Raw genomic sequence first — 12,308 nt, 5'->3', positions numbered from 1 at the left:
AGGACACGCAGGGTGGGTATCAGAGCTCTCGTCAAAGCCCAGTGGGAGCAATTCTCCCCCAGCCTTGGCCAGGTCCAGCTCCTGGTGACCCAGGCAGAGTCCCCCAGGCTCCTCCCCTCGGGACTCTGAGCCTTCCCATTCAGGACAGGCCAGCAGGCCTCTGAGGAAGCTCAAGGGCATGGCCAGAGCCCTGGGGTTCCACAAGGACTTTCAGGGAGCTGAATAGGGTGAGGGGAAGCCCCCAGGATGGTTGGAGGTGGGCTGGCAGGTCTCAGGCTGCCCCATCTGCATCCTGCTCCCCCATATCCCTGCCCCTGTCCCCGTTAGCCCTGTCCCATGGGATCAACAAGCACCATTCAGCTCACCAGCCACACAGAAAACACCGCCAACGGGGCCCAGGGAATAAGCAGAGCCCCTCCTGCCTGCCTTCCCACACCCATCTCAGAAGAGCCCCAGTGTCCAGTATCCACTGGCCAGAGCTGCCAGCTGGCTCTCTGCTGCCCATCATCAGATAGCCCACCAGACCTGGTCAAGATCCAGGGAGCTGTTTGCCCGTCAAGAAATCAGAACAGGGACTCACCAGGGTTTCCTGGGCATGGTGGGGACCTGCCCGGAGGAGGGCCAGGAGCACACAAATCACCCCGGGGTTTGCAGACCTTGCTGCCTGGCAAACGGCACCTCCAGGTGCTTCCCTCGTGCCTGGCAATGAAATCAGGCCACAGCCCAAATGCCGGCTAAGCACCCGCCCGCCTGGTTCTCCTTGTAGCCACTCACGCCCCACGACTCCAGATCCCAAAACAGGCATGTTCGTGGTTACCATAGGAACTCGCTAAAGCCAAAAAAGGCACCACACAGTCTCCCACACGGGCCCTCAAAGCTCATGTCCACCTGCATGGGCAAGCATGCACACATGCCCACACACACCTACACACGCCAGCATTGTTCTCAGTCCCGGGGACTATCCTAAAGAATCAACAGACCAGAGCTGATGCTTGAGACAGAAATGGGGATGCTCCTCTCCGCGCCACCTGGAACATGTCTGCAAGCAGCTTCCCTGCATGCCCCGTGTGGCCAGCTGTCGGTGACAAGTGCAGTGGAACCAACCAGCGCTCACTGGTGCTCACCTGCCAGAGGCACACCTGGTGCGCAGGGGCTGGGCAAAGAGGAGTCCAGGACCACCACCAGCTCTGCCTGCGAGGCCAGGGAGAGGGCATTGCCCAGCCCGCTTCCCTGGCCACCCACCAGCTCCAGCACCCCTCAAATGCTGCTTCTCTCCTCCACGCCCTTCTCTGGGTGGGGGAAGGAGGGGTTGGCTTGAAGGTCGGGACTTAATCCGCCTCGTGGGAGGGGAGAAGGTAAAGGAGAAACAGAGACTGTATATGCAGAGCCATACTCTCTGGTGGTCCAGTGGTTAAGAATCCTCGAGGCAGGGCAGGATGGATACTCGGGTTCCACCCCTGGCCAGGTAAGATCCCACGTGCCGCAGAGCAACGAAGCCCACGAGCCACAACTACTGAGGCCCGCACACCTAGGGCCTGTGCTCCGCAAGAAGAGAGCCCACCGCGATGAGAAGCCCGCGCACCACAACTGGAAAAAGCCGGCGAGTAGCGATGAAGACCCGGGGCAGCCAGAAATAATTAACGTTTTTTAAAAAAGCCTTACTCTCTCCCTCCATCCCTAGCTGCCCAAATTCACCCATCCCCATACACGGGACCAACATCCACTCAAGGGCTCGCTGAGAAACGTGAGTCTTCACCTCGACGGCTCCCCTGGCCCTCACCTCCCACGTCCAAAGCAGCTCCAGGGTGGGAAGTCCACCTCCTTGGGAGCTCTCCAATCTGTCCCCCACCTCCAACCCCACTGGCCCAGCTCCAGCCTCCAATCTCTCCAATGGGTCAGCAGATGGCAGCCAGCAGGGCCTTCAGACTCAAATGTGGCCACGTTACTCCCGTGCCCGAAAGTCTTTCCATGGCTCCTGGCCACACCTAGAGGCAAGCCCGGCCAGCCACACAGCCCTCCCACACTCCTGGACTTGGCCCAGTCTGTCCCCGAACCGGTGCCCGGTGATCCGTCTGGTGCAATAACAGCACTCAGGTCCCTCCCAGCCCACGCCATTCACACCTCACTGCCCGCAGGCTGGTGCTGCTGCCTGGGGAGCTGACCTCACTCACCGTCGGAGATGGCTGAGGCACCACCAAGCTCCAGAAAGCCCCCTCCATCCTCTAAGGAATCTCTGCTAGCACTTGTCATATCCCATCGCAACTGTCTGTCTGTCTCCCTATGAGACTATACGTTTTCATGAGCAGAGACTGTCATTCTTTTTTTTTTGGCAGGGGGCGGGGCCCTTGCTGCACAGCATGTGAGATCTTAGTTCTCTGACCAGGGATCGAACCCTAGTTCCCTGCAGTGGAAGGGAGGAGTCTTTTTCATCTTTACTTCCCCACCAGCCCCAGGGCCCAGCACTGGGCTTTGATTATAGGTGCCCAGTAAATGTGAGCTGAACTGATTTAGCTTTCTAACCCCCAAAACATCAACCCCCCGCCCCATCCTTGGCAACCCCAGCAAACTCAGCAGATGCTCTGGGTGCTTGGGAGAAGGGCTGATGGAGATGGGGCAGCCTCAGAAGCTTCTAGAACATCTTTGTGGTGCCTCAAGGATTCTTATAATCCACAGTAAACAGAGACCTAGTGGTCAAAGATGGGAGAAATGAACCAGTGACCACGGCCCTCAACCGATGCATGAAAAAGGCATTACGCTGGAATCAAGGGGTGGGCTGGGCAGGGACAGGCCTTCTGGAAGGAAGGCTGGAAAGCTGGAAGCAGAGACTTGATGCACAGGTGCCTGGACCCTGGCCTCACTCTCCCCGCCACCCCCGAGAATGTACGCTAACCACAGCAAGAGAACCTGGAGAGGCGAAGGTCTGTAAGGGAATCGCCAGGTTCTGTAAGGAATCCTCACAGGATGGGGACGGAAGCCATGGGTTTGAAAGGGCTGTGACACAGCAAGAGATTGAGCTTTCTGGATGTGGCAAGCCCCCCCTCCTGCAGGGACAGTGGCTCCAGCCACTTCATCAGGGATCCCAGGGGCCAAGGGAAGGTATGCTGAGACACAGCATCTGCTGCTGGTCTATGTGATCCCCTCCCTACTAATAGGATTTTGAATTCTTAGCTGGTGAAATCTGAAGCCTCGAGTAGGGATGGCTGTGTGAGGTCTTCTGACCAAACCACAGGATGGCCTAAATGCTGTCCCAGCCAGGCTGCTGGGAACACAGCTCCTCCAGGTCCTCTTCTCCCTTCTCCTGAAGAAGAAATAAGACAGCACCGTGACCTCTGGGTCCTTTTATGAGCTTTCTCTCGATTTAGAGATGCCCACGTGTAGTGACCAAGAATGGGGAAGCGAAGTGAAAGTCGCTCAGTCGTGTCTGATTCTTTGCGACCCCGTGGACTATACAGTTCATGGAATTCTCCAGGCCAGCACACTGGAGTGGGTAGCCTTTCCCTTCTCCAGGGGATCTTCCCCACCCGGGGATTGAACCCGGGTCTCTCGCATTGCAGGCAGATTCTTTACCATCTGAGGCACCCAAGAAGCCTGAGAATGGGGACCATCAATTTAAAAGGTGGATTCTTCTCCCTACAGGGGAATGGGTTCTAACTGCCCCGTCAGCAGGAGTGTGCGTGACACTGTGTTCAGCAACAGCGACAAGCTGCCCTGAACCCCCTCCATGCTCAGCCAGCCCCGCGCTGGCCAGTGACGGTGCCACGGTCATCTCAAATGGCTGGAGCGTGGCTTGGCCAGCCCACGCAGCAGGCACACACACACACACACACACACCTCTTTCCATCTCTTCTTTTTTTTTTCTTTTCCCAGTCACACCACTGGACTTATGGGATCTTCATTCCCCAACCAGGGATTGAACCCAAGTCCTATTCAGTGAAAGCACAGTCCTAAGCATTGGACCACCAGGGAATTCCTCACATCTCTTTCTTTAGCAAAGAAGCAGCGGTCTCCGAAAGGGAGGGCAAGAGGCAGCAGAAAAAGAAAGGGGGAAAGAGTCTGAAGCGCTCTGCTCAGGTCCTCCCCTCTGGATGCTGCTTCAAGGACCTCCACAAGCAAACACTGGCCCTGCCAACCTGAGCTCTGCTCTGTGGGAATCCACTCAGATGGTGGCTCAACCACTAACACAGACCACATCCCAAGCAGGCTTGGGAGCAGCTGGAGAAGGGCTGTGCCCCACCTCCTAACCCAGCCTTTCTCTCCAGCCTCCACCTCATGTGATGGGCTAATCACCATGATGACCCATCACGGATTCATCCAGCAAATACAGAATGAGAACCTGCTACATGCCAGGCAAGGTGTTGGGCTCCGGGGAGCCAGAGATGAAGGACGCAGAGCCTCTGCTCTCAAAGGCATTCATTCATTCATGCCTGTATTCACTTATTCAACAGCGAGCATCCACCGTCATCAAGGTCCTGGGAGAAGAGTAAAAGGACAAACGGCATGAAAGCAAACTCCCAGAAAATCAAAACTTGAAGAGAGCAAACTGGACGCCAGTCCAAATCTCCCATTTTACAGATGGGAAAACCGAGCCTGGAGAGGTGACAATTCGTCAGTCTCCGCCTCCCAATTTTTTCTTCTGCATGTGCTGCCACCACTGCCCTCTCCGCTGGTCCTCTGTGGCTCCAGGACACCTGGCGCCTCTTGCTTCTGGGGGTCTTTATCATTCAGATACCCCAGGGCTTCCAGCAGGGGGCTAGGCCCTTCTACCCACAGCGTTGTGGAGGCAGAGGTGCATTCTGTCTACACTGGGGAAAGAGCGGGCAAATAAGGCGGGGTGAGGGGGTGCTGAGAAGGATCCTGTTCCAGCCTGGACTGAACCAGGGATGAAGCACAGACCTGGATTCAAATTCTGGCTGCACGACCTACTCACTGATGACTGGGCCAAATTCCCTAGCCTCCCTTTCTCTTCTGTAAAGTGCAGACAGTAGTGGTAGCTGTTTCACCAGGTGACTGTGAAACTTCAGGTAAACTGTGTGATGAAAAGTGAGAAACTGGGTGATGTGGCAGCTAAGACTCCAAGTTCCCAATGCAGGGGGCGCAGGGTTCGATTCCCGGTCAGGGAACTGGATCCCGCCTGCTGCAACTAAAGATCCACATGCCACACAGAAGATCCTGCGTGCTGCAACTCTGACCAGTGCAACCAAATAAGCGACAGAAATAAAGTGAGCATACAGTAAGTGCTCAATAATAGTGGTGCCAGAACCCCCTGTCTTCAGAGCTGCATAGCTCAGGGACACTTTCAGGAGTTACATGGCTGACTGTCTTCACGTCAAGGACACCAGGTCCCTGGCGGAGGAGCTGAGGAAATTGGGAGCATCGGCTGCAGCCCAGGGGTACCTGGTGCTCACTGGAGAAGCCAATGGGCTGCACTGGCAGAGAAAGATGTCTCACCCAGCAGAGGCAGAAGGAAGGTAGCACCTGGGTACCTGGCAGAGTCCAAGCACACGCCCTTGGCAGCCTAAGGACCTGCCAGTAAACAGAGCCATGTCCTGGGCATCCAGGCAGAATTTCATCTTAGGTATTAGTGGGGAGGAGGATTAGGGAGTGGGTACCAATCTTCCTTTTGGTCCTAAGGGTAATTGGGGTGGCTGGATAAAACCTACCATGGTGCCTATCCAGCCCACAGTTCACCCTTCTTCTCTGTGAACTAACCCTTCCCACAGGGAGAGGTGGCTGCAGCAGCCATGTTTTATCCATAAACCCCATCTCTCCAGCTAAACTGATTGGACCCAGCTGGGCCAATCGGATTCCCTCTTTTATTTTTTTAACAGTTTTATTGAGATGTAGTTTATTTCCTATATGTAGTTATTTACTATATTCACCATTTCTGGGCTTCCCTGGTGGCTCAGCTGGTAAAGAATCAGCCTGCAATGCAGGAGACCTGGGTTCAATCCCTGGGTTGGGAAGATCCCCTGGAGAAGGGAAAGGCTACCCACTCCAGTATTCTGGCCTGGAGAATTCCATGGACTGTATAGTCCATGGGGTTGCAAAGAGTCAGACACGACTGAGCAACGTTCACTTTTACCATTTCTAAATGTACAATTCAAGGGTTTTTAGTATATTCACAAGTTTGTGCAACCAAGAACCAAGAGTCTGTACCAAGAACTAGTTCCAGAACACTTTCATCACCCAAAAAGAAGCCTGTATTTGTACATCCACTCCCCTTATTTTCCCAACAACCTCCTCAGCCCTAGGAAACCACTAATCTATTTTCTGTCTCTTTGGAGAAGGAAATAGCAATCCACTCCAGTATTCTTGCCTGAAGAATGGACAGAGGAGCCTGGCGGGCTATAGTCCATGAGGTCGCAAAGAGTCGGACACGACTGAAGCAACTTAGCACATGTGGATTTGCTTATAGAGACATTTCACATAAATAGAATTCTATAATATGTGGTTTCCCAAGGACCTATTGTATAGCACAGGGAACTCTGTTCAATGTTACTCGGCAGCCTGGATGGGAGGGGAGTTTGGGGGGCAATGGATACATGAGTGTGTGTGGCTGAGTCCCTTCGCCATCCACCTTAAACTATCACAAGTGTTAATCAGCTATACTCCAGTACAAAATAAAAAGTTTAATAATAAAATATGTGGATTTCCTATGACTAACTTTCACATGTAATGTTTTCAAGGTTCATCTATGCTGTAGCATGAATCACTACTTCATTCCGCTTTATGACTAAATAATACACCACTGCATGGTGACACTATATTTTGTTTATCCGTCCATCTGTTGATGAACATTTGGATTATATCCACTTTGGGCTATTATTAATAATGCTGCTGTGAACATTCATGTACAAGTTTTCGTATGGACATATGTTTTCATTTCTCTTGGATGTATGTTTAAGAACGGAATTGATGGTCACATGGTAATTCTGTGTTTACCCTTTTAAGAAACCGCCACATTCTTTTTGACATGCACACACTGCTGTATTTATTTGTTTTTGGCTGTGCTGGGTCTTCCTTGCTGCGCACAGGTTTTCTCTAGTTGTGGAGAGCAGGGGTTACTCTCTAGAAGCGGCACACGGGCCTCTCACAGCAGTGGCCTCCCTTGTCGCGGAGCGCAGGCTCTAGGTCTCACGGGCTTCAGGAGCTGCAGCATATGGTTGCGGTTCATGGGCTCAGTGCGTCCGTGGCATGTGGAATCTTCCCAGACCAGGGATCAAACCCATGTCCCCTGCTTTGGCAGGCGGATTCTTAATCCACTGCGTCACTACAAAGTTTGAATCTGCCAAACTGTTTTTCAAAGCAGTTGTGACATTTTACATTTCCACCGTCAGTATATAAGGCTTTGATTTCTCTACATTCTCACAAAACACTTGTTATTATCTGTCTTTTTTTATTATAGTCATTCTAGTGAGGGTGAGTTAGTATCTCACTGTGGTTTTGACTGCATTTCCCTGATGGCTAATGACATTGAACATCTTTTCATCTGCTTATTGGCCATTTATATATTTCCTTTGGAAAAATGTCTATTCAGAGTCTTTGCCCATGTTTTTAATTTTTTTCTGACCACGCCATGAAGCTTGCAGGATCTCAGTTCCCCACCAGGGACCACACCCAGGCTACAGCAGTGAAAGCCCGGAATCCTAACCACTAGGCCACCAGGGAACTCTCCGGTCTTTGCCCATTTTTAAGTTGTTTTTGCCTTTGTATTATTGAGTTGCTAGAGTTCTTTATACGTTCTAGATATAGGTCCCTTATTACATACGTGATTTGAAAACATTTCCTCTCATCCTGTGCACTATCTTTTTACTTTCCTGATGGTGTTCTTTGTGATGCAAAAGCTTTTTTATTTTGATGAAGCTAAATCAATCAGTTTGCTGTTCTTGTTGGTTTTGTGCTTCTGCTTTTAGTGTCATACCTTAAAAACCATTGCCTTATCCAAGGTCACAAAGACTTTAATCTATGTTTTCTTTGATAGTTTGGGCTCTTACATTTATGTCTCTGATCCATTTTGAGTTAATTTTTGTATATGGTGTGAGAGGAGGATTCAGTTCCATCCTTTTGCATGTAGATATCAATCATCCAACACCATTTGTTGAAAGACTATTTTTCTCTATTGAACTGTCATGACATACTTGTTGAAAATCAACTGATGGGGACTTCCCTGCTGGTGCAGAGGCGGGGACTCCGTGCTCCCATTGCAGGGGGCCTGGGTTCAATCCCTGGTCAGGGAACTAGATCCCACATGCCACAGCTAAGACCCAGCACAGCCAAGTAAATTCAAAAAAAAAAAAAAAAAATCAGCTGACAGACTTCTCTGGTGGTACAGTGGATAAGAATCCACCAGCCAATGCAGGGCACATGGGTTCTATCCCTGGTCTGGGAAAATTCCACATGCCAGGGGCAACTAAGCCCATGTGTCAGAAGTCCTGAGCCTGTGCTCTAGAGCCTGCGAGCCACCACTACGGAAGCCCGCACGCCTCGAGCCCGTGCTCTGCAACAAGAGAAGTCACCGCAGTGAGAAGCCCGTGCACCAAAACCAAGAGTAGCCCCCACTCACAGCCACTAGAAAAAGCCTGCACGCAGCAGCGAAGACCCAGCATAGCCAAAAATAAATAAATCAGGATTTTTTAAAAAAGAAAACCAACTGACCACAAATGTGAGGGTTTATTTCTGGACTCTGAATTCTATTCCATCGATCAATATGTCTATCTTTATGCTAGTTCTGAACTCTCTTGATTACTTTCACTTGGTAGTAAGTTTGAAATGAGGAAGTATAATTCTCCAACTTTGTTCTTCTTTTTCAAGATTATCCTTGAACCACAACTAAGACCTGATGCAGTCAAAAATAAATAAATAAATTTTAATTTAAAATTAATTAAAAAATAAAAGACTATCCTTGAATTTTCTATGTGAATTTTAGGATCCGTTTATCAATTTTCACAGGGAAGTTAGCTCGGATTTTGAGGGATGGATTTCCAGTTCCTATTCAGTCTTGCTGAGCTCTAGCTCCACCTCAGTGTTCCCTGAGGCACCCTGGGATTTTTTTCCGTGAATTTCATCTTTTGCTTAACCAGATTACACTGGATTTTTGCTTCTTGCAATCAAAAGATTCTTAACCAAGCATAAGAAGGAACATGGTCCTACAGGCTATCCCCAACAATCCTCTCAACACCACCACCCCAAGGCCTAAGCCCTCAGACCCCAGGTACCCAGAGACCCCACTGAGGTCCCAATTTCAGCACTGGTCCTTGCCCCCAGCGCTTCACTCTGCCTTGTACTGGTTCCCTTCTGGGTTACATGTATCATCTTTACTAGTTAAAACAACCAGGCCCTCAATAAACGCTTGTGAAATTGAATTAGATATCCCAAGACAGCATTGAAAAAAAGCCCATTCCTACTACTCTACACCCCTTAGTAACTCAGCTTCTTACCTAGCATCTCATGCAAGATGGTGCAGTGGTAAAGAATCCGCCTGCCCATGCAGGAGACACAAGGACACGGGTTCAATCCCTGGGTTGGGAAGATCCCTTGCAGGAGGAAATGGCAACCCACTCCAGTATTCTTGCCTGGAAAAGTCCATGGACAGAGGAACTTCGCAGGCTAGAGTCCATGGGGTTGCAAAGAGTCGGATGTGACTGAGCGATCGGGCATGCAAGGGGGAAAGAGGATCCAGAAGCAGACAAAATGTTTGGCCACAAACACGGAGGGAAAAGGAGCCAAGGTGATGAGGATCAGTTAGGGGTTCTAGGACAAAGGGGTGCTTTCTCAGAGCTCCCCAGCAGATGGTTAGACACATGGTAAACCGAGGCAGATGATTCCCAGACCCTGAATCTGGTGCTGGAATTCTCAGACAGCCCCCGAGGCCAGGCTGTTCAGGATGACAGATGTCTGGTAACAGATGACTCAATGACCAACTGACCACACACACACACACACACACACACACACTGGGGTGTTTTTTCAGGTCCTAGAACTGTGTGGCACAATTTTCCAAGTAGGTGGGAATTTCGGTAGACAGCCCCATGGGACTAGGACTCCATATAAAAACTAAAGAGATTGAAAATACAATTATCTCTCTTACACCCTTGAGCTGTGGCCTGAAAGTTTCACTGCTTTTCACATTTCACATTTTCCCCATGTTGGTCCCCCTGCTCTCTTCCCAGCATCTGTCTTTTCCCATATATTTCAGGAATCAAAAACCCAGTCCAGCCTCCTCCCAGTCCATGAGCCCCTGGACTGAGATGGAGAATCTGACATCCAACAGCCCCGCTCAGAGAGAGTTTCCACAACCAGGAGGGAAGTGAAGGCCCCAGCACCACTCTGTCTGCCGTTACCTCTGACCTTTACATAACAGGAAGTGGCTACTTACTTGACCTTCAGGCTCGCCAGCATGGTCTTGTCGATCCTGCCAAGAGAAAAGCAAGGGCTTCCGTCAGTGTGGGGGCTGAGGGTTCTCACCTAGCACCTGCAGACCACAGGCCCCACAGGGCTCTGCAGGGGGCAACGCTGAAGTTCTCTTCCAGCCTGGGGAAGGGAGGACTGGGAGCTCTGGGAGGGCTGAAGCCACTCATAACCCAGTGAGATGGGTCCTGTTATTCTCCCTATCTTAGAGATGAGGAAACCGGCTCAAAATCACTGGTCCAGCCTGGATCCCAGTACCTGATTCCAGATCCTAACCACTTTGAATGTCATCTCCCTTTGTAACCCACACTCCACTAGAGGACTCTACAACCCAGCCTCGGGGGGTGGGGGATGGGTCACAGCAGCTAGACAATCGATGCATGGATATTTCTGCTTTAGAAAGATGCCACAACCTCCAGCGCCAGGGACCCTCCTCCTCAGGGAGCTACCACTACCCCACAAGGAGGCACAAGCCACTCCCGGGACAGAACCTGACAGCAAGCTGCAGGGCGCGTGGCGGGTGGGATCTGTCAGGCACAGGAGCTCAGAGCAGATCACGTTTGCGGCAGACGGTCCCCGCAGCCAGCAACTCCGCCCAGCCTGCGCCCACCCTTGCTGGAAGACAAGGCAGGGCTTTGAGGCTTCTATTTTTACCCTCTGCATATGCCAGCCCTTATGGCTGGTAAAAGAGGCCCCTTCCTCTCTCCAGAGACAGAAAGGGAGGTGAGATTCCCACCGTCTGTGTCTCCTCTTGTTTAGGGGTCACAAACACCAGTGTCACATCACCATCAGCGTCACCACTGCCCCATGTTATCATCACCATGGTTATTCTTCCGTCGTTCAGTCACTATGCCCGACTCTTTGCGACCCCAAGGACTGCACCGAGCTAGGCTTCCCTGTCCTTCACCACCTCCTGGAGTTTGCTCAAACTCATATCCATTGAGTCAGTGATGCCATCCAACCATCACCAATCATCACTATTAGTGCCACCAAGCTAGAGACCCTGGAAAGTTCTTACAGCCACCCTTGTCCAGCAGCTCAGCTCTGCCACAAGCTTCCCATCTACACAATGATTGGGGTCAGCAGGGGGAGGGGACAGGTGTCAGGGGCCACATGGTGAGGACGCAGAGCTGCCCCAGAAATCTCAAGTCAGCACCAAGCCCTGGAGCTGGGGGCGGGGTCCTTTCACTCTGAGTAAACTCCCAGCACCTTCGGGTCTCAGTTCCCGACAGCAAAACAAGCCACACCCGAGGTTCCTAGCCCAGGTCCCTCCTCCCAGCTTCTTCTGCACATGCCTCCTGGGCCCCTTCCTCGGGGCTTCCACGGGGTCCCCAAGGGTCTCATTCCCACCTCTGGAATGCAGACCCTCCTCCTCTCCCATCCCACCCACCAAATAGGAGTAAGGTGGACCCAGGAAGCAGATCCTTGCATTCTGCTGGAATATCTGTCATCCACAGCGACCCAACTGCAACCCCGACCCGTAAGCCCTTAGATTTTACATTTCCTCAAGGAATCTCTTTTCCTCCTTTACAACATCCTTGTGTTGTGGGTAAGGCAGAAACTCCCCACTTATACAGGGGGGAAACGGAGATCCGGAGAGCGGAAGTGTCCCATCTGGGTTCCTCAAAGAGCAAAAGTGCAGCAGCACCTTAACCCTGGGCTCCTAGCATGGCGCCCTCTCACTCCCCTCAACCGCCAACACTCTGGGTCACACTCTGGGCCACAGCAGCTCGGTCCCTGCACCCACATCCACACCTACTCGGGCAATAGGGTTCCCACGCTGGGGTGTGGCCTCCAAGGGCGGGGCCGATGGTCTGGCAGGGTTGAGATGGGGAGATAGGGCAGCCGTGACAACTGAGCTTTTCCCTTTCAGGAAACCAAGGCCCCCAGATTCCTCCACC

The 12,308-nt window shown here is 51.7% G+C and overlaps 1 protein-coding gene across 4 annotated transcripts in view; it reads right to left on the bottom strand.

Annotated features, from left to right (window-relative positions):
• The window catches only part of RAP1GAP2 (RAP1 GTPase activating protein 2), a 217,756-nt gene that overhangs the window by 171,787 nt on the left and 33,661 nt on the right, over positions 1-12,308 (bottom strand). For all 4 annotated transcript variants that reach the window (XR_003506667.1, XM_027516682.1, XM_027516683.1 and 1 more), the window contains one exon: positions 10,376-10,411. Coding sequence is in view for 3 of the 4 variants with exons in the window: in XM_027516682.1 (XP_027372483.1) it covers positions 10,376-10,411 (36 nt within the window). In the remaining variant the exon portion in view is untranslated. The remainder of the gene's footprint in view (positions 1-10,375; positions 10,412-12,308) is intronic.

The sequence above is a fragment of the Bos indicus x Bos taurus genome, chromosome 19 (genome assembly GCF_003369695.1).
Source record: "Bos indicus x Bos taurus breed Angus x Brahman F1 hybrid chromosome 19, Bos_hybrid_MaternalHap_v2.0, whole genome shotgun sequence".
Classification (NCBI taxonomy): Eukaryota; Metazoa; Chordata; class Mammalia; order Artiodactyla; family Bovidae; genus Bos; species Bos indicus x Bos taurus.
The sequence above is the reverse complement of the archived record's forward strand: the minus strand, read 5'-3'. Positions and strand labels throughout refer to the sequence as shown.